This window comes from Procambarus clarkii, chromosome 54 (assembly GCF_040958095.1).
Source record: "Procambarus clarkii isolate CNS0578487 chromosome 54, FALCON_Pclarkii_2.0, whole genome shotgun sequence".
Lineage (NCBI taxonomy): Eukaryota > Metazoa > Arthropoda > Malacostraca > Decapoda > Cambaridae > Procambarus > Procambarus clarkii.
The window spans coordinates 25,975,230-25,997,359 of record NC_091203.1 but is presented as its reverse complement, the minus strand read 5'-3'; the positions used below and the strand labels follow the sequence as shown (position 1 = coordinate 25,997,359).

Below are 22,130 nucleotides of genomic sequence, written 5' to 3'. Positions count from 1 at the left end.
AGCGCAGCAATATTGATAAAACAAATGTCACGAGTCACATGTTTCCACGCGTGCGCTTTGAAATTTCTGAATAATTTTCGATAGCAGTTGTCTCATCAAGGAGAAGCACTTAATGATTGAAATGTTATCGTAGTAAGATAAGGAGATAGGCGGAGCCAATGGGTGTGGAGGAAAGTGCCCAGCCCCCGCGGGGGACCAATGGCAGCTCAGGGCACCTGACACGTGTGTCAAGCCCACACTCTTCACAGAGTTTAACTTTCGCGACTCTTCCTTATCTCCTCCTACACCCCCAACTATATCATCTCATCATCTCATACTTGTCAATTATTACATTTTAATATATAGTATTTTATTTTAAAGTGTACGCACTTTCAGTGACTTACTAAATTAATACGATCGTTGAAATTGCTAGACACCAAAATCAGATCTAAACACACAGGAGTGTGAGAGGTGATGGCGGCCGGGGCCGGCCGCGGGTCACTCTGGTATTCACGAGCCGCTGATAAGTCCCCCACCACAGCCGCTCTGCACCTGATATATCCGGTATAAGGTCAAGGTCTGGTCCAAGTATCCATAGTCATTAAGAGTTAATAAGCCAGGCAGGCGAGATAGAGAGAGGTTACATACCTGCAGCAGCCAGCACTTGTGTGGGGCCCACAGCTGCAGTGTTCAGGTATGGCTTGACTATATGTGTTCTCCTGTGTTCTTCTGTGTCTCCTGTGTTCTCTACACAGCTCTCGGCTTGCTGATGGTCTCGCCTGTAAGGCTGTTTTAAGGGTATTAATAATTATTGTTGACTTATGAGACGTCTGTGAGAAGTAATAGTTTTCTTTAGGGTAAGTCCGCCCACCTGTCTTATTTGGGCCGAGACTATTTATTTATTTATTTATTCATATGCAAGAAGGTACATTGGGTTTGAGAGAATACATGGCAGAGTATTTACAATCTTGTAAAGCCACTAGTACGCGCAGCGTTTCGGGCAGGTCCTATCTATCTATACATATGGAGCTGCTTTACACCCGTGTTCTGTATGTCGGCATTAAGAACATGTTTTATTAATAAACTATTAATGTTGTGTGTGTTTTGTTTGTATGGGCTGAGCAGACTTTGAAACCTGACCCCTTGTAGAATGGCAGTAGAGATATCGACATTAAGTTAATGCCGATATCCACTCTGCATTGCTGTCTAATGATGGTAACACAATAACCTTTATATATTTTTTGTTCCTGGTTAGTAAGTATTTTCTGAATGCTTATGCTTCCAAAATATAGAACATGGCCAGCATTGCCCTCAAACTACGTGACTACATACTCTTAACAGCTTGATACATTCTTTTGGTAATTACTTAATCCCCTCAAACTTGGCTCAGACTTTTTTCTTAAGACAGCTTAGGGAAGAGGTCTTGAAGATACCTGAACACTGCAAACTTTCGAAACAATGTGTCACACCTCAAGATAGGAGCTGGCAGCCTTCAAGACATTTTTCCTAGGCTGAGGGAAAGGTTAAACCAAAGTTTGATGGGGGATAATAGCCATTCTCTCTTCCTTGCTCCATAATCAATCACAAAATAATGCATACAACCCAAGACATTTTTGTTTATTATTTTCATAATAGTTTATTACCTATATCCACTCTGCCATTCCAATTCTAGTGAATTAACACTGTGTAAACTTGTAGAAGGAATGTAGTTTCAAACTCGGGTCAGTCTGTACAGGCAAAACATGTCTAACATTAAGGCGATTATTAATTTAATAGTTTTTGATTGGGCAGCAGAAAATCGCATATTTAAGTGATAAATTTCAGGTACTGTACTTTGGTATGGTAAAAATGAAGACCTTGAACAAAATACAGGATACAAGACAAAAAGGTGTTCCGCAAGTGCTTTGGCCTGGGTTCGTATCCTGTCCGGGGGAGGATTTACTAGGCACTAATCCTTAACTGTAGCTTCTGTTCACCCAGCAGTGAATAGGTACCTGGTTGTTGAATGATTTGGCAGGACGTATTTCGGGAATATTAGGATTAAGGACCTGCCCGAAACACTCTGCGTACTAGTGGCTGTACAAGAATGTAAGAACTCTTGTATATATAAATAAATAAAATAAATAAAATACAAGAAATATAAAATTTCCCTATACTGTAGTAGGAAATCTTGAGTAAAGTGTCTGGGAATAATGTCTGATGACCTAACTTTTAGGGAGCATAACCAGGTAAATATAGCATCGGCTAAAAAATATGATATGATAGATTAAGAGAAACCTTCAAATTGGGGATCCCATCAGCGTTTATACTATTCAGATTACTAGTGCTGTCCCTGTCTTTATACTCTCTTCCCTTCAAAGCAAGTGAATTTCTGAAATAGAGGAATATGGAGAACATATACAGCACACACAAACACAATGAAGCACCTAGACTATTGTGTTCGTCTCAAAGCTCTCAAATTAAACTCTGAAGGGCCAGGTCCCACATTTGCACAGTAAAATAAAAACAACCAGAATGAACGATATGGAAGGAAATGCAGAATAGTCAGTAAAGTGTAGAGGTACCATAGGCACAATTGAAGAATGTGGTGCAAACATTAGAGGTCCACAGTTATTTAATATCCTCCCAGCAAGTATAAGAAATATTTCCATAAATAAAGTGGAATTCAAGAAAAAACTTGATTGTTTTCTGTAAGTGCTAGAGCAACTGGGCTATAGTGGATATGTGGGCTACTACAAGCAGCAGCCTGTTGAACTGGGCTCTCCCAAGTTAAGCCTGGCCCCGGGCGGGGCTTGGGGAGCAGAACAACTGAACCCATCCAGGTACAATCCAGATGCAACACAAGCATCAGACATTAACAAGCCATTTCATACATTATATCTGACTACTCTGTAAAAGTGTGCTTGACAAAAAGTCTTGTACTCTTTTTTTACCTGAATTTACCCAGGGGCCACCTCACTAGTGGCCTCCAGGACAGGAAGCCAATATCTTGTCAAAGGCCCCTTCCCCCCCCCCCCCTCCTTTTATCCTAATGATATCCAGCTGGATTTTTAATTTCAGCAGTGTTTTGACATTTATGGCTTTGGCAGGTACAATTTGATGGGTTTATAACCCTATAGGTGAAAGGGCATCTCATGTCTTGTCCTACAATGTGGCTTGTTGAGCTTGAAACCATTGCTCCTTTGTGTTACATTTGACCTTTTAAAGAAGTGGTCTGGATAAACCCAAAGGGGGTTATGCACGAGATACGATTAGCAATATTGTACTGGTTGGCTGGTGCTAGATGATGCTTTCGGAATCCACCTAATGGAGGAATTCCATTGCCAGTGGATTTGGCATAGTTTTAAGTGTCTAGTTTTGAATCAACATCACAAGGTCATATAGCATTGTAACGAGGAAGAGTTAAATAGCCTAGTGGTAGGTCATCTTGAGATGATTTCGGGGCTTTAGTGTCCCCGCGGCCTGGTCCTCGACAAGGCTTCCACCCCCAGGAAGCAGCCCGTGACAGCTGACTAACACCCAGGTACCTATTTTACTGCTAGGTAACAGGGGCATAGGGTGAAAGAAACTCTGCCCATTGTTTCGAACCCGGGATCACAGGATCACAAGTACAGCATGCTGTCCGCTCGGCCGACCGGTTCCCAAAAAGTAAACATTACGCAGTAGCAGTAAACATTAAGTTTGTTTACCCTATCTATTAGATTAAAACAGTGGGGAGTAATAAAAGTTATTGCCAATGGAAACCTAATAATTCCAACTTTAAGGCTGGATTTAGCAAAGAATATGAACACAAGACTAGTTAAATTAAAATACAACGGTTACAACAAGGCTGGTGAGGCAGAGATAAACCTCGCTTCCCTGTAATCATTAATAGGTAAGTAATATGTGGGGAATATAGGCATCCTAAGTTCCCAGGAAATATAGCAGGCATATATAATAGTAATTTTGAAGTACTAGGAGCTCTTCATCCCGGTAAATACATGCATATGTGATTAACTCAATTTGCTTCCAATACTGTACAGTATTTACATGAAAATAACCGAATTAATTGACAATTCTTGATTTTCAGCAAAAAATAATTAAAGTTGAAAACTTGGATAATAATGGTACAGTAATTATCATAACTGTCACAATAGCTTAGGCTTTAGGAGTTGGATTATTTAATAAATAGTAATAATTAGTAATGGATGATTAATGATTTATATCAATAAATAATAATTTTTCAGTATTGGGACAATTTCAGAACTCTTCTTTAGCCAGAAAATGAGCTGAAATATATTAGGTAGATTTTTCAATTGAACAGCACAAAGTTCATTCAGAAATTTGAATTATGTACTGTATTCCATTTTTGTGCTGTACTGAAATGAGAAATTTTTAAATTGAAAAATATTTTCTTGTACAGTATATAGTTAAATGCATATGTTAACCATGTAATATAATTATTTTCCTACAGAATATTCAACAGTGGGTAAACAAGTACAGTACTGAAGCTCGATGACGGATAATCGTGTTTACCGAACTCGAACCCTCGGTATCCCAGCTGAGGGTTTGAAGGACCAGTATGCAGATGGCATTGCTGCTAAACTTTGGGAGCTGTATATTGGCGACAAGAACAAGAGAACGGACGTTTACCGTAATTTCATCATTAATCTTCTAAAAGAAAAGAAATCTCATAATATCCTGGATGTTGCCTGTGGCACTGGGTAAGATATTTGTTTATATGAAGATTTTGTTCTTGATAAGCATGAATTTAAATATTTAACACTAGAAAATGCATGTTAATTTGTAATTGTATCTTTGCCAAACATTGCAAAACTGCAGAAATATTTCCACAAGGTTATGAATTTTTAAATTTATTTAATCTGCATCCATATTGTTTAGATGATTAAAGGCACACTTTAAATATGCACCAAGCTACAAGAATGAGGGTTTTTATATACCTGTATAGTTGGGAATGTAACTGAAAATGGCAGCCAGAAATCAATAAAGGGCGTGGGGGTTATGCTGCATCACTTTTCCACTGGTTATCTTGAGGTTATCTTGAGATGATTTCAGGGCTTTTAGTGTCCCCGCGGCCCGGTCCTCGACCAGGCCTCCACCCCCAGGTAGCAGCCCGTGACAGCTGACTAACACCCAGGTACCTATTTACTGGTAGGTAACAGGGGCATAGGGTGAAAGAAACTCTGCCCATTGTTTCTCGCCGGCGCCTGGGATCGAACCTAGGACCACAGGATCACAAGTCCCGCGTGCTGTCTGCTCGGCCGACCGGCTTCCCCCGGCCAGTTGCAACATCGTGCCTTCCTCTGCTCTTGTTGACTCTGACTCTGCTTTTTGAAGTTTTCTTACATGAAAGGCATGGTTGTATGAATCTAATGGCCATCACTTTGGAATGCCTCAGTGAGGGCAAGATTGATTTGATTGATTTTCCCCCCAGTGTGTGCAGCTTTCTGGTGAACTGGAGTCTTGCTAGAGTTGCTGACTTGTTTATTGCTTATAATGTGGTACCGAGACTGAGGGCTTGTGCATTTCAGTAGCAGTACTTATGGTCTTGTGTTAGGTGGCATGGAGTTTGCACTGCCACACCTGTTTTGAAGAGAACATAGTCATTCACTTTGTGTACCCCTCCCTGTGTCCAACTTCTCAGCCCTGTGTCCAACTTCTCAGCCCTGTGTCCAACTTCTCAGCTCCAGGGCTCTGCCCTGGAGCTTTCAAGGCAGGCTGCTGAGGAAGGGTGATAAAGCTTAATTATGCCCTTGGATGACCTTTGCTTCCTCTTGGTATTTTGTGACTTTGGAGATTTCTTAACATCCTGATGGGTATGAGTTACATATATCTGCAGCTTCCCCCAGGGTCCGTTTCAATGTACCATTCAATCCGGTTGATTCGTCTTAACATGAGTTTCCTCTTCCCGAATTTTCCCCTACCTTCAGTCCGTCATGAGGATCTTTTGCATTACTTCCTGCGGAATTTGGGCCTTGCTTCTATGATGGACCCTGCTATCTTTGAGTTCAGTTTGGCATTGCCATTTTGGCTGTTAAGATTTCTGACTCATCCTGGCTGGCTGTGACAACCGCCTTTCTCCCCCCTCTCCCTGTTTCCTTTGAAGGGTGGTGCTTCGCAGAGGTTGTTGTTTTCGTACACTAGAGTGGCATCAGATGTTGAACGTTCTTAGTGTTCTTGGGTGCCTCTCCTTTTTCTCCACTCATGGACTGATCATTTGCTCATTCTCTCGCCAAGGATGTAGGTAAGTGGCAGCTCCATATTTAGCTGCCTGTGCTATCTGCAGCCCCTATCATAGGATCACATGGTGCATACGCATTTGATGATTTTTGCATTTTTTTTGGAGCTCTTGTGGAGCTTTTTGCTGATAAGCTCTGTGAAGACATGGATTCACCTGGCTTGTTTCTGGGTGTGGAGGCCTTGATGCCAGCAGTGCCAACTGCAGCAGCTATCCCAAAGATGCTTGCACCCACCCTTCGGGAGGTGGTGGCAGCATTTTACGCAGTTTGCCTCGCGTGTCGGCAGGCCGTCCAGTCCAAGCCTTAGATTCGGCATGGGCCTTTGCCCATTTTGTCTGCCTCCGCTTAATTGTCCCTTTCCTGAGGATAATGTACAGTTTCTTTCGACAGCAGCTACTTCTTGCCATTCAATTTCTCAGCTTTTGGCCGAGAAATTCTTGACAGCAGTCTGGTAGTGCTGGGGCTCTGCCTGCTACCCAGTTGGGATAGGCCCTTTGGGGTGTCAAGAGACTCAAGCTGCCCGAAACGCTTTGCGTAATAGTGGCTTTAGGCATTGTATATACTAGCTCTATCTATTAATCCAACAAACTTTGTAAAATATCTTGTATGTATGTACCTTACCTAAATAAACATTTATTTATTTATTTATAAGCCATTGTGCCTCCTATGGGCAGCTGCTTTTCCACTCATTGGCAGTGTTCTTTAACCTTATGGAAGGATGGTGCCTCTCATGGCTGGTGCCTGCCCTTTCGTGGTTCGTCTTTTGACAACGCTGTGGGAGATAGTTTCGCTCGCTTTACCAGCTCCTGGTACCTTGATTCATGGAAATTACAAGCAGTTTCCATCGGCCAGCACTGACATATAAAGCTTTTTTAAACTACTGATGGTTTTGACCTCCCACAGTCTCGGTCAACTTGTTCAAAACCATCTACCACTCTGTTTGCGAAAGTAAATTTTCTTATTTCTTCGGCAGCTTTAAGTTTAAATCTATGACCCCTTGTTCTTGAAGTTCCAGGTCTCGGGAATTCTTCCCTATCAATTTTATCGATTCCCGTTATTATTTTGTATGTAGTGATCATATTGCCTCTTTTTCTTCTATCTTGTAGTTTTGGCATGTTTAATGCCTCTAACCTCTCCTCATAGCTCTTGTCCTTCAGTTCTGGGACCCATTTAGTTGCATGTCTTTGCACCTTTTCAATTTTGTTGATGTGCTTCTTAAACTATGGGCACCATACAACTGCTGCATATTCCAACTTTGGTCTAACAAAGGTTGTGAACAATTTCTTTAGTACTTCATTATCTATGTATTGAAAAGAAATTCTGAAATTGAAAAGTGTAGCATAGGCCACCCAAGATCCATCTTGAACATTTCCTCCATTCACAATTAAGCTTGCCAAGATTAGTATTTTGAAGATCTGATAGTTCACATCCATACAAGTTTAGACAATGGGTGTTAAATAATTTTGACCAGGAATCAAGATGACTAAATTCACTCCTAATGACATTTGTGTTAACATGTGGGTCTCTAATAGCATTAGAAAAATTGACAAGTGGGCCTTTGAAGAGATAATATGCCTCAGATGCTTCTCGGAATACTTTACAGGCACATCTCTGCCTAGTAATTTTAATTTGATATCAATACAGAACAAATCCTGTTAAAGGGAATTGCAGCACATTTGGCAGGATTAAAATACCTGTAGTTATATTCTGCATTATATATTTCACATATCCCTATCAAGGTTTTCCATAGCATCTGTGGTCGGTGTGAGTAGACATGGAACATTGGCCTTAATACTGCCTATGTGACAGCCGGCTCTACTGGCTCTTAATTCTTTCAACAATATATACAGATAGTAAATAGAACTAAATACAACACCATGTTTAATACCATTTTTTAGTTAGAAATGTTTAGAGGGGGCATTACTCCAATTCACAGCTAATTTGCATGCCAAATAGTGTATAGGTATCTAGCAGTGACAGGACACACTTTTTTGTTAAGCAGTTCTCTAAACAGTATGGCATGTTCAATTTTGTCAAAAGCTCTGCAAGCATCTGGAAACAATGCATCAAGTTTCAAAATCATATATGATAAAATGTATTGAATTAGCAGGCAATGCGTCACACTAACGTGGCTAAAGTAAGTTGACCAGACCACACACTAGAAGGTGAAGGGACGACGACGTTTCGGTCTGTCCTGGACCATTCTCAAGTCGACTTCACAATCGACTTGAGAATGGTCCAGGACGGACCGAAACGTCATCGTCCCTTCACCTTCTAGTGTGTGGTCTGGTCAATGTATTGAATCAGGACACAAGCATAGCTTGCTTCTTGTGCAGTAGCTACAAATGGGTAATGACAATTATTGTAAGCAATTAAATGTTTAGCTATTTAATTAGGTAGATGCTTAGCAATACAGTACATCTTTATTGTTGAAGGTTTTAATGATTGGTTTTTGTTTGCTAGGGTGGATAGTATAATGCTACTGGAGGAAGGGTTCCAAGTGACAAGTGTTGATCTCTCTGACAAAATGCTGAAATATGCCCTCAAAACACGCTGGAGGCGACGCAAAGAACCAGCTTTTGACAACTGGGGTGAGTAAAAACTCAAAAAGAGGTAAGTGTTGTAATATGTTAGTTTCTTGGTACTGTGTTGTATACTGAATAGTATTTTTAAGTTATACCTCTTAATCACTAAGGCATGATTTGGATCTGGCAAGCAAGTTTACATTGCACTACAACAGATTTTCAAATTGTCCCCATGGGTCATACTGCCACTCGGAAGACACTGGAAAATACTGAATTTAACCCAGAAGTGTGTAATGACCTGCCAGACACAATTTATGCCCACACCATTGCCATGACAGCCAGGGAGCAGCCAATCAATCACTACAGTGTTTTAGTTTGGACTGATACAACAGAGCTTCCTATTGGCCTAAATGGCCAACGAATCCTAGATACTTCCTCAAAATTGCCTACGTTAGCTGAACAGCCAGAATCATATGGGCTAATCTGGCCAGTGAATTTACAGAGTATCGGACATCTTATCGGAAGAACCCGTCTTCTCTCCTCGCCCGACTCCACCACATCTTGGCAGCCTTGTCTCGCAGTCAACACGGACCTGCTTCTGCCTCTTTGGCCTACACAGTTTATTATTCCTAGCTATGACCTGGCCACTCTGTAGTTTATTGGATATACACAATGTTGATTGTTAATGTGTGCCCTTCTGTCTTGATATACAGCACTTGAGTTTAGAATTCACATAAGAGTTGAGACTATATAAGCTTGCTCAGTCCTGATTCATATACAGTCTAATTGATATTAAAAGTGCATTACATAGCCCCTCTAGCCTTTCCTAGTGCAACTTGGCCTCGGAGCTCATGATGTGATACCATAGGGAGCAATGTATTAAATAACCCACTGTCACTATCACTACCCTGACCACCACAGGGTCACAACACCCACCACTACCACCACCACAATAAAGCACTCCAATGCAGCCTCTCGCATGCCATCATGACTGCTCTTTACTGTAGACTGTTGACAGGCAAAGATTAGACTTTTGTCAAGTCAACACTGAAAGACTGCCAAGAAAATTACAAGCACATGTAATTAATGGTATATTAGAATAGATAAAACAATGTTTTAAGACAAAGAAAGAAAAGGGTCGTCTTAAATGGTAAAAAATCTGACTGGTGAAATGTGGTGAGTAGGGTACCACAAGGTTCCTTGTTGGGGCCTAAGCAATTTTGTCATCTCAAAAACACAGATAAGAATTTTACAAACCACATCAAATTTGCAGATGACACTAAGAACTATGGTAAAGTAGGAATTGAAAATGACATCAAAGCCTTACAAAATCTACATGAACTCCACAAATGGTTGAATGACTAACAAATACTTTTAATATCGAAAAATGTAAGATCATGCACGTGGGGTATAACAACCCATGTCACAACTACCAAATCAACAACATTATCTCGCAGCAGATTGATGAAGAAAAGGAGTCAGAATCCACTGATCATTGAATGTTTCTCACACACCAAAAAAAGACCGTCAATCTCTAGGAATAATCAAACGAACCTTTGACCAAGGAAAAAAGGTAGTTACTCAGCTGTACAAATCTCTGGTGCACCCCTATTTGGGCTACTGAATCAAAGCATGGAGACCTCATCTTTAAGAGGACATACCTGCTTTGGAGAATGTTCAAGATCGTATGTAACACATAGGAGCAATGGCTTAAAGCTCAAGTCACAATATAAGAGAAAAAATGCTTTTCCACCCCACTGGATTATAAACCCATATAACTGCCTACCTATTGAAGCCATAAATGGCAAAACATTGCTACAGTTCAAAATCCAGCTGTATAAAATTAGGAAAAATGGGAGTGACCTTTTGACAAACCATTAGCTTCCTGTCCTTGTGGTTACTTGAGAGATGGTGATCCTTGGTAAATTCAGTAAGTGGCTCATTATCCTTAGAAATGTTTTCATTTGTATAGTTTCTACAAACTGTAGAGCAAACCAGAAAGGCAGTTGTATGGCTATCTATCATGATACAAATATAGAATGCATGTTATAGAACTAGACAAGAGTTCACAATAAAGGGTTCTTACACTAATATAAGTTGAAGCTGTATTCAGAAGTCTTAATGCACTACACACTGGGGGATGTCTTGTTAAAAATAAAGCTGTAGAACAACGGTTAAAAAATGGTAACATTTTCAGTGATGAAATGCTTTATACCCAGAGGCAGCAATATGCAGTTCTAGTACACATAATGTCTGTTAAACATGTACAGACACCTTGAACCAGCTTTGAAGTCCCCGATGGTCATGGCTAATTCTGTTCATTCAGTGGCAGTCTGTGTCCCCACCAACAGACGGCGGCAGTCTGTGTCCCACCAACAAATACTGTAAGGCTAGCAGATTGAATAAAAATGAGTGTTTCGACTCGTTTAATTAAATTATAACACTCGGACAGAACCTTATACCTAGTTGTATAAAGCCTTTATGCTGCAATTAATATACGTATGTGTATTTTTTGTTGTATCATTTCAGTTTACTGTACTGTACTCTTGAATGCATGTAACTTGGAAACCATTCTAGCTTTACACATGTTTATACATATAATGTATTGTAGAATTTTTGTGTATTTGTTCATAAAGTGATTAACAAGTTTTAATAATAATTTCAGTGATTGAGGAAGCCAACTGGCTAACACTGCCAGATGATATAGAGGGAGCTGAGACCTTTGATGCTGTTGTCTGTCTGGGAAATTCTTTTGCACATCTGCCAGATATATCCGGAGACCAGTCCGAACATAGGTAATTTTCCAGTGAGTTTGGTGTGAGGTGATCATGATGGTTTCCCATTTAAAATTATTGTATCCTATACTGTGTAGTTACGAGATGAAAGCTGCGCTTGTGGTGTCCTGTCTTCCCAGTACTCTTTGTTGTATAATGCTTTGAAACTGCTGACATTATTTGCCTCCATCACTTTCTCACTTGGCTTGTTCCAACCGTCTACCACTCTGTTTGCAAAAAAATTAATATTTTTTTTTGGCACTCGTTTCCTTAGCTTGAATCTATGACCTTTTATTTTTGAGATTGCTGGTTTCAGGAATTCCTGTCAATTTGATCAATTCCTGTTATTATTTTGTAAGTGGTGATCATATCACCTTTTTTCTTCTATCTTCTGGTTTTGGCATATTTAATGCCTTTAGCCTCTCTTCATAACTCTTGTTTTTTCAATTTCAGAAGCCATTTTATAGCATGCTTTTGCACCTTAACCAGTTTATTGATGTGTTTCTTGAGATGTGGGCACCTTGAGGTGCTTCCGGGGCTTAGCGTCCCCGTGGCCCGGTCGTCGACCAGGCCTCCTGATTGCTGGACTGATCAACCAGGCTGTTGGACGCGGCTGCTCGCAGCCTGACGTATGAGTCACAGCCTGGTTGATCAGGTATCCTTTGGAGGCACCATACAACTGGTGCATATTTCAATTTTGATCTCACAAAAGTCATAAACAGTTTCTTTAGTATTTCAGCATCCATGTAATTAAAAGGAATTCTAAAGTTGGAAAGGAATGCATATGTTCCTCACACAATGTTCTTATGTTCCTCACACAATGTTCTTTGTGTTCCCCTGGTGACAGTCTACTGTCCAAAACCCTCCCTAGATCTTTCTTTAATTTCTTTGTCCTTTCCACATAATTTGTAGGGAGTGTGGTCTGTTTTCTCCTATTCTACATTCCATAACATGGCATTTATTCTCACTGAATTCCATTTGCCACATGGTGCTCCAAGCACTTACTTTATCTAGGTTCATATGATGGGCATGACAATCAATCATGGTTTCCCATCTTCCCCAATATCTTAGCATCATCAGCAAATATGTTCATATAATTCTGTGTTCCTTCAGGTAGATCATTTATGTAGATGATGAACAATACTGGCACAAAAACTGAACCCTGTGGTGTACTCTGCTAGTAACACTCCTCCAGTTGGATACATTTCCTCTAATTACTAGCATCTTTCTGCCAGTTAGAAATTTTTTTATCCATGCCAGCAGTCTCCTTGTCACCCCTCCAGCATGTTCCAATTTCCAAAACAATCTCGTGTGTGGGACTGTCAAAAGCCTTCTTTAGGTTCAGGTACTTGGTCAACCCAATCATCTCTCTCCTTTAGAATCTCTGTGGCTCTTATCATAAAAACTAAGTACATTTGTTACACAGGATCTGTTTGAAAACCATATTGTCTGTCTGTCATGTCTTTACTCTCCAGGTGTTCTACTCATTTGGTTTCAATTATTATTCTAGTGTTTTGACTGCAATGCTTGTTAATGATACGGGTCTATAATTTAGTCTTCTCTGCTTCCATTTTTTGTAGATTGGAACTGTTTACCTTTTTCCATATGAAACTGCTAAGTTTCCTGTAAACAAAGATGTTTGGAATATCAATTGAAGTGGAATGCTCAGTTGTACAATCCCTCACCTCGGCATCCGAGGTGAAACGCCATCTGGTTCAAATGGAGTTAAAGAACTGTAATTACTTTTCTTCTTCTTGGCATTTTTTTTTTATTTGAAAAATTCATAAAAAAAGTAATTTTTCAATTTCATTTCGAGAGACACCTATATACTCTATGGTGTTCTCTGGAATTGGCATCGTCTGGTTATCTGAAAACCACAATTTGCACAGAACTTTGGACACGTGTGAACCTGTTCACATTTTTTTCATTCTGTGATCCTGTTCCCCACTCTCAATATCCAGATGAGAATGGAGAATCCTTTACATGCATTTTGCTTTTAATGAAATTATAAAAAAGACTTTGATCTGTTTTACATTTGTCTGCTACTGTACCCCTTTCTCAAAGTTCCTTTCTACCTCACGCTGTTGTGTATTTATTTCTTGCTTGTTTGTAGTGGTGGTACGTTTCAGGGTTCAGCAACTTCCTACATTGTACCCATTTTCTTGTCATTTCCTCTATGGCCCTCTCAGTTTGTTGCACCAATCCTATTTTTTGGTTCTATTTCTGTTTGGGTATGAATATATTTTGTGCCTTCATCGTACACTTCACAGAAATTGGTAAACATCTCATTTACTTCCTTACCTAGCAACAAGTCTTTCCAATTAAATTCATTAAAAAATTTAAGTTCCCCATAGTGTCCTCTCTTGAAATAGTTTCTCAACTATTTCAATATTTTCATTCTCATCTATATTATATTCTTGTGGCCTGCTTAATGTACTTGCCTAATTGTGCTTGCGGGGGATGAGCTCTGGCTCTTTGGTCCCGCCTCTCAACCGTGTGTTGATACACGAATGAATGTGTTGATACATGAATGTCTCCAGGATGAGGTTTACAAATCTGCCTGTTCAAATGTCCTCCAATCTTGCTTCATAGGTCTCACTATATTGCCTTCAAGTTGAAGTCCCCCAGTATCACCAATCGTGATTTATGTTTCTTACTATAGTCTCTCTCATGACCATTTTGATGCTTTCTCATTTGTCATCTAGTTCCTTTGTACATGTGTTGCTTGCTGGTGGACTGTAGGCATTTATGATTATCAGTTTGGCATTTCTGGTTTATTAATCAGGATGTTATTGTCAACTTCTCATGGGTTGTCAATTACTAACTTTTACCTTCAGGTGTTCTTTCACCAGCACAACCACACTTCCAGTGTGTGTATACAGTATATATATAATCTCAGTTTGTATTAAATAGTTTAATGTGCATCATGTACTGAAATGAGAAGTAATTTATTACCAGTATGTATACTGTGTATAAACTTATTATTTGCAAATTATAATGTTTCGAATACCTGTATGAATCCGATGGTCAACGTCCTTGCAACCCAGCCTATTGCCAGGCCTCCTGCTTGGCGGTCTGGCCAACCAGGCTGTTTGAAGTGGCTGCTCGCACATGGGGTATATTAATGGGAACTCGGGACTATTAGAAGTGTTAATAATATGCACTTGTATTTGCATTATATTCAGTACTGTATACTAAATGTTAATCAAATTTTCACTCACTTATTGATGTTGCAGAATGGCCCTAAGAAATTTTGCTCACATGGTAAAACCTGGAGGCGTGCTAGTTATTGACCACCGGAATTACGACTACATCATTGACTCGGGGTCGGCCCCTTCTCACAACATCTACTATAATGTAAGTTTTTAACACTTTCGCTGGCCCGGCGGGGCACCCAAATTGCACCGGAAGGTAGGCAGGGCATTCCCGGTGAGCACACAACCCAATGTTAAACTCATTCACTCACAATGTTTATACTTAATAATAAGAAATTGCTAAAATTTTTGCTTGACATTTGTGTCGTCGGGAACTATGCGTGTTTTGGGTTTAAGACTCCTTATGCAGTATCAGGATGTGAAAGATTTAGTGTGTGTGTGTACAGTACTCTAAAGTATATTTAAAAGTATGTGTGTTTTTTTTTGCATTGTGGACATTGTATGAAATATTAGTACAGTATTTCTAAATTTTTTAAAAACTATCTGAAAAATGAAAAAATAGAGAACTTGTGTAAAAATTCTTTTCTGTATTTTCAGAGTGAACACATTCAAGACATTAAAACCTCTGTGTTATACGTCAGTGGCAAACCATCTTTAGTGACACTGGATTATTTAATAGATGTTAAGAACGCAGCACGTGATGACACCGACTCCGAGGTCTCCAAGAAGGGAAGAATAGATGGCCCAATAAAAAGGTAGGTTTACAGGGGTTTAGCAACTTGTAATTAATGTGAGTGTAGCATAATTATGTGCAGTATTATACAGAAAAGATATAAGCAATTTGTCATAATGGAACAATTTCATTGCCGACTTGAATTGGCAAATTATTAAGTCGATACGTTTCGGAACATAGACACCATTTTCATCACCTTTTGCTGCTAAACTTAACTATAGTGGTAATAAAGGGTTGTATTTGTGCTCGTGGAGTGGATATGGGAATGTACCAGTGTTGAAGTGTGTAGGATTCAGCAGGGCAGGTGTGTAGGAGGCAGCAGGGTGGGTATAGCAGGGCAGGTGTGTAGGAGGCAGCAGGGTGGGTGTGGCAAGGCAGGGCAGGTGTGTAGGCGGCAGCAGGGCAGGTGTGTAGGAGGCAGCAGGGCGGGTGTGGCACGGCAGGTGTGGAGGAGGCAGCAGGGTGGATGTGGCAGGGCAGGTGTGTAGGAGGCAGTAGGGTGGGTGTGGCAGGGCAGGTGTGTAGTAGGCAGCAGGGCGGGTGTGGCAGGGCAGGTGTGTAGGAGGCAGCTGGGTGGGTGTGGCAGGCAGGTAGGTGTGTAGGAGGCAGCAGGGTGGGTGTGGCAGGGCAGGTGTGTAGGAGGCAGCAGGGTGGGTGTGGCAAGGCAGGGCAGGTGTGTAGGAGGCAGCAGGTCGGGTGTGGCAGGGCAGGTGTGTAGGAGGCAGCAGGGTGGGTGTGACAGGGCAGGTGTGTAGGAGGCAGCAGGGTGGGTGTGACAGGGCAGGTGTGTAGGAGGCAGCAGGGTGGGTGTGACAGGGTAGGTGTGTAGGAGGCAGCAGGGTGGGTGTGGGATGGCAGGTGTGGCAGGGCAGGTGTGTAGGAGGCAGCAAGGCAGGTGTGGCAGGGCAGGTGTGTAGGAGGCAGCAAGGCAGGTGTGGCAGATCAGGTGTATAGGCATACTGGAAATTTTTAAATGACTAGTCATATGACAGTTTGTAAAATGCTTCATCACAAAATAGTTAAAGAACACACAGATTTTATTAACAATAGCCTTGGCGTCAAATGAACCTATCGAAGCATAAATAAAAATATGTACTGCACATTGAAATTAACTTGAAAAACAAAAAATGCAAAGGAAAATAGTGAATAAAAGTACATGAAGCCGTAATTAAATTCTACAGTTTTGGGGGCATCAGGTACAGTACATTGCAATAAAGGACCAATATGGTATTAATCTCATACATGCATGGGAGAGTGTGGGGGTTAGGATATATGTAAGCCGTTTCATTGCCGGCAGTCTGGGGGGCCAGATTCACAAAGCAGTTACGCAAGTACTTACGAACCTGTACATCTTTTCTCAATCTTTGGCGGTTTTGTTTCCAATTATTAAACAGTTATCGAGCTCTGAAGCACCAGGAGGCTGTTTATAACAATAGCAGTTGAATGGGAAGTTTTCATGCTTGTAAACTGTTTAATAAATGTAGCCAAAGCCGTCAAAGATTGAGGAAAGATGTACACGTTCGTAAGTGCTTAGGTGAATCTGGCCCTAGATCCCGCTCAAAAGAATACTCACTTACTCGTCTCCCCCAGTAACTAACTCTCCTCCCAGCCTACCCACACTCTTGAATATTTAAAATATTAATGAGATTAACAACCCCAGATTTAGCTACACTTTAGATCTAATGTGTGAGAGAAAGGTCTTGGGTTTCCCCACAGCTGACTTGAAGTAGCACATTGCAGGGCAATGCTAACTAGGTGTATAATGATGCTATGATGGCCATCATGTGTCCAGTAGGTAATAAGATCGGACAAGTGGAACATTTCCTTTGTAATAAGCCAACACCAGGCATCGGCCATTTTGGAAAAAGCTACAGATATGAATTTTCTCCCTCGGGCAATGGTGAAAGATTAGCGGGTCTGGTGACATAGCCATGACGTCGCAACCCACTTGGATGAGCCTATTATTATAATTAGATATCTTGAGATGAATCTTGAGGTTATCTTGATTTCGGGGCTTTAAATGTCCCCGCGGCCCGGTCCTCGACCAGGCCTCCACCCCCCAGGAAGCAGCCCATGACGGCTGACTAACACCCAGGTACCTATTTTACTGCTAGGTAACAAGGGGCATAGGGTGAAAGAAACTCTGCCCATTGTTTCTTGCCGGCGCCCGGGATCGAACCCGGGACCACAGGATCACAAGTCCAGCGTGCTGTCCGCTCGGCCGACCGGCTCCGGCAATACTATATATTATAGTATTGTACCTATGCCTAGACTCCCAGGAAATCCAATCTTTGACCAATCCTAGAAACAATCCTATGCCAAGATCGTTAGAAAAAACTGCCAGGACAGACTCTAAATCTAATTTCACTGAAAAAAATACTTGAGTCACACAAGCAATTTTGTTTATTGGTTTCACAATCACTTTTGTAATGGTGCGATGGATTTCCAGATGGAAAGAAAGACAAAAGGCTGCCAAAGTAAGTCTTATTGCTGCTTGAATAATACTCCTGCTCACTTTAAGGTTAATGCTGTAAAATCATTACATGGCTTGATTATTTGCTTAGCCCTTTTACCAAATACCATGCCACTAATCCAAATAACTCCCTGGTCCATGAGCTGAACGGCAAAAAACATTTTGTCATGTGGAGGTTCTTAATTTTTTAATTTTTTTTTTTTTTACAAAGCAGAAAACACTGGAAAATATGAAAAGGAAGATGATCTATTCCAGATTGAATGGGATGCAGTATTGCTGCAAGTTAGTGCCAACACTAACAGCGAGGATGGTCGTTGAGCCTACCAGTAATTTTGAGGCCATAAACACCATTGTTAAGATGTCCTGAAGTGGCAGCCCGTGGCAGCCCGCCACTGGCTGCTACTTCCTCCCTCCCTCAGCTCGCTTGACTCGCTCACATTCTCCTCCCACAATACTGTTTTTGCTTTTATTCACTATATACAGACGTTATATATAAGTATCTACATGTTTTGTTCACCACAACTATACAACTAAGTTGATATAGTTAGTTCAAGCACTAAAAGACGTCGCTACACACAGTCGGCTGCTTCCCTCGCACATTCAAGGTCAGATGCACTAAAATTTCACCCCCAACAATACTGTCTGTGGTGTTATTACTCTATATACAGACGTTATATATACAAGTATCTACATGCTTTGTTCACCATAACTGTTCAACTAAGCCGGTATAATGCCCAAAGAGCATAGTGGCCACCCCTACCAACATGACAAATCATGCAGATGTTGCCACACCCATCACCAAAATGGCTTCTTCCCCACACTCCTTTTGCTGTTATTACACTGTATGTTCATGTTATATACAAGTATCTACATTCGTGTTTACCATAACGAACCACTAAGTTGGTATGCTAAGCCACTGGCTGCCACTCCCTCCCTCACCTCACCTGACTCGCCACCATTCTCCTCCCACCATACTGTTTTTGCCGTTATATACAGACGTTGTATATAAGTATCTGCATGTTTCGTTCACCATAGCGAACAACTAAGCTGGTATAGGGAGTCCAGACAGTAAAAGGTGGTCACACAGTCAGCAGACAATGCTTCCTCCCTCCCCACCAAGATTACTCCTCCCACTACAGCGCTAATTATCACAACAATCCTGCTAATATCAGAATCCTGGTCATTTTTATCAGTCAGGGGTCTTCTGTAATAATATCATTGCTAAATAATAGCATGAACATGAATATTATGGCATTTTTAGGCAATGCTGTGGTCACAAGCTGAACAGCAGTGCTGTGAGCTCATGCTGCATGCATCAGGCTTGGTGGCTCACTCAATACCGAGGCCCTCACACCCGGGAATTTGGCCCACGATTTTTTGTTTAAATGGCGTCTGTTTACAAGAGCCCTGATGAAGGTGAGGTGAACCCCGTGTATCCGCGGGCCGTTTAAATCTTGCGTAGTACTCCATCATATGATGGGATGCGCATTTTATAGCAAGTCACTCATCCCATCATATGATGTGTTGCGCAACTTAAGGGTTAATAGACAAATTTTCTGCGAGTGGCTTACTCGTTACTTGAAGTGCTCGTAACTGGAGTCGCTCGTGGTTCCATTGTATAGGGATAATTATAATTTATGGGATATATTTAGGGTATACTTTATACAAGTCAAAAAGCCCTAATCTGGTCCCTAATCATCAAAACAATCTAAAGAAACAAGGAAAATAGTTTGAAATCTGAAAATCTGCCAAAAAAACATTCAAAAGTGCCAAGTTCTGCCAGTTATGACTGATTTATTTGTTGACCAATTTAATTGTCTTCACATAGGAAGGGTACGCATTTTCCGGGATGTAGAGGTCACAACACAATAGAGCATAACAACATACTTGCTCATTATTATTTGTGTTGAATTACTCAGCAATGCTATAAAAGCACCAGCTGCAACTTTGTGGGCACTTGTAACTTCTATTCTTCTTCTTTTGTGCATCAGACAGGTGCTTGCATCTCCTTATTACTGCATTATCCCTCGGTTACAGTTAATAGCTGTTCTTAGCAAAACTTTCTTTTTAAAAAAAAATTGTCTAAAATCTATTTCTGAAAATAGTGATGAAACTTTCATGACACTGAAGCCAATAAGTGGGAGATTTGTTTAACATTTGATATTGATTTTCACATAATTCATATATATATTTTCACCCAGCCCCAACCCCCATTTACAGCCCAGGCTGTAGCAGTGTAAGGGTTAAGGGCCCTGGTTCAATTCCTGGCCAAACAAATAGGCAGTTTTTCACCTTGATGCAGCTGTTCACCTAGCAGTAAATAGGTACCCTGGGAGTTAGACAGCTGGTATGGGCTGCTTTCTGGGGATGTGTGTGTTAGAGATATATATGGTAGACATGATAAGAGGGGAAAAAAATTGGTTACAAACGTAGGGTTCAAGAGCTAATGGCTCAATTCTGCAAGTACAAGTAATAAATACAGATTTTGCTTGCATAAATACTGTGCCTTTACAACATTAATCTGTTTAATTCTAAAAATCTGATGTTTTATCACTTAGGGTTTTTTTTTTTTTTTACATTTCTAATGCATTTTGTCAAATGTTGACGTTTTTCTTTTGTTACAGTAACTTTCGCCTCTCGTATTTTCCCCATCGAGTTGCAAGGTTCGAGGAGCTACTTAGGGAAGCTTTCGGTGAGAAGGCCAAGCAATGGGTGTTTGGAGATTTTAAGCCCATCGGAGAAGTGAAAGATCCAGGATTCTTCATCCATGTTGTTGAGAAGCCAGTTTAATGGTTTTGTAGCTTGCTTGGGTAATAAAGCCTGAACATGGTTGTGATATTGTTTTTAAAATTAAGACATGCCAATCATTTGAATGCTTAAAGTCAAATAGCCTATCACTGGCAATGCTTTAAAGATGCCGTAATTCAGAATTATGCTGCAAGTAATTTTGCAAATTTGTTCTTTCATATGACATTTTTACAATATATAACATTTGTTTGGCATTGTCTTGCAAATAATATTAGTAAATGACAAATATAATAATGACATGTATTAAGTGCCTGGAAACTTCCCATTTATGTTACTGCCTTCATGCTATATACTGTATATACACAACATGTGCACTACTGAATATATATTTGCAACACTTAAATTTAAAAAAAATTTAATAATATCAATAAAATGTTGAAGTACTGTATATATTCAAATATTTAAAATGCCTCTTCAAATGGGCTATTTCAAAAGTTTTACTAATCAATGGAAAATATGCACTTTAGCTGCTGTGTAGTGTAGTATGAAAATTAGATTTTTGAATTCTGTATTTGCATATTAATTTACTGCCATAAATGAGAAAATTATATCAATTGTTCATATCCTTGTTAAGAAAACCTAGTGCACGTGAAAGATATCGCACGTTGAATCTTGCCCAAAAAGAACCTAGGCAAGGTTTCCATTCCAATTTAATGATTAAATTGAATTTTCCAATTTCATTATTGGTAAAGTTAATGTAAAATGTAGCAATGTTGTTATCCAAGTTTAAAACCATTACAAAAGTGTCACTGAAGAGTAGAATAATGGGAATGGTAATATTTACTGCTGTGCAGTATAGTTTATTATTAAGAGGTAATTTTTATTTAATGCTGCACAACTCCTAGGAATTAGGGTATGAAGTAAATGACAGTATAAATCTTTATTAAGTGTTTTGTTTGTGAGAATATTGTTTTTTAGTATATATATTAATATAAATGGTGGCTGTATATTAAACTTTATTTGTGGGGTCATTAAAGCTGACAACAATGTTTATGAATGTAAATTTTCTTGTCCTACAAAAGACTGGTGAAAGTTTTGTGATGCAACTGATGATAATGCTGACTTGGCTGAGAGAACAGTAATCACACTTCACAATATTGAATATGATTGTATTGACAGCATTTTTAGGTAAAAGATGTTAAATGCTTCATATTGTAATGTGCCCATAAGTGTTGCCATATAAATTATGCACAATGTACTCTGAAGATGCAACTTACCAATGTATGTGACAGAGAGAGAGCTCTGTCCTTATGCCTTGTGAATCCCTGATAAAGTCTGTTTATTGAGATGTCATTCTTGCCTTGCAACTCGGTTATCTTCCCAACAGCACTCATCCTCCAAAGTGAATACATGAAGGTCTTCATAATAGGATCCTTCATGGTCTTCCTAACACTTCAGTCCATAAGTGACATTCACGGTACTGGGGGCCTTCAGAAAGCTGTCC

The 22,130-nt window shown here is 40.2% G+C and overlaps 1 protein-coding gene across 3 annotated transcripts; it reads left to right on the top strand.

Annotated features, from left to right (window-relative positions):
- The first annotated feature begins 418 nt into the window (after positions 1–418).
- Positions 419–21,679, top strand: Gnmt (Glycine N-methyltransferase). 3 transcript variants are annotated; one of them, XM_045763818.2, is made up of 7 exons: positions 419–556; positions 4,433–4,682; positions 8,682–8,809; positions 11,409–11,538; positions 14,754–14,874; positions 15,270–15,427; positions 20,503–21,679. In XM_045763818.2, exons 2-7 carry the CDS (start codon positions 4,474–4,476, stop codon positions 20,666–20,668), a joined length of 912 nt encoding a protein of 303 aa, XP_045619774.1. In that variant the 5' UTR covers positions 419–556; positions 4,433–4,473; the 3' UTR covers positions 20,669–21,679. The 3 variants fall into 3 exon arrangements, with proteins under 3 accessions (XP_045619774.1, XP_045619775.1, XP_045619773.1); XM_045763819.2 differs by having other exon boundaries at positions 437–543; XM_045763817.2 differs by having other exon boundaries at positions 440–673.
- The last annotated feature ends 451 nt before the right edge of the window (positions 21,680–22,130 follow it).

What these genes read in the sequence shown, in the direction of transcription:
- Gnmt (XM_045763818.2), top strand. Translation starts at nt 4,474, where the DNA reads ATGACGGATAATCGTGTTTACCGAACTCGAACCCTCGGTATCCCAGCT. An exon ending in ACCAGCTTTTGACAACTGGG is followed by an intron (nt 8,810 to 11,408) that starts GTGAGTAAAAAC and finishes TAATAATTTCAG; the next exon opens with TGATTGAGGAAGCCAACTGG. An exon ending in CTCACAACATCTACTATAAT is followed by an intron (nt 14,875 to 15,269) that starts GTAAGTTTTTAA and finishes CTGTATTTTCAG; the next exon opens with AGTGAACACATTCAAGACAT.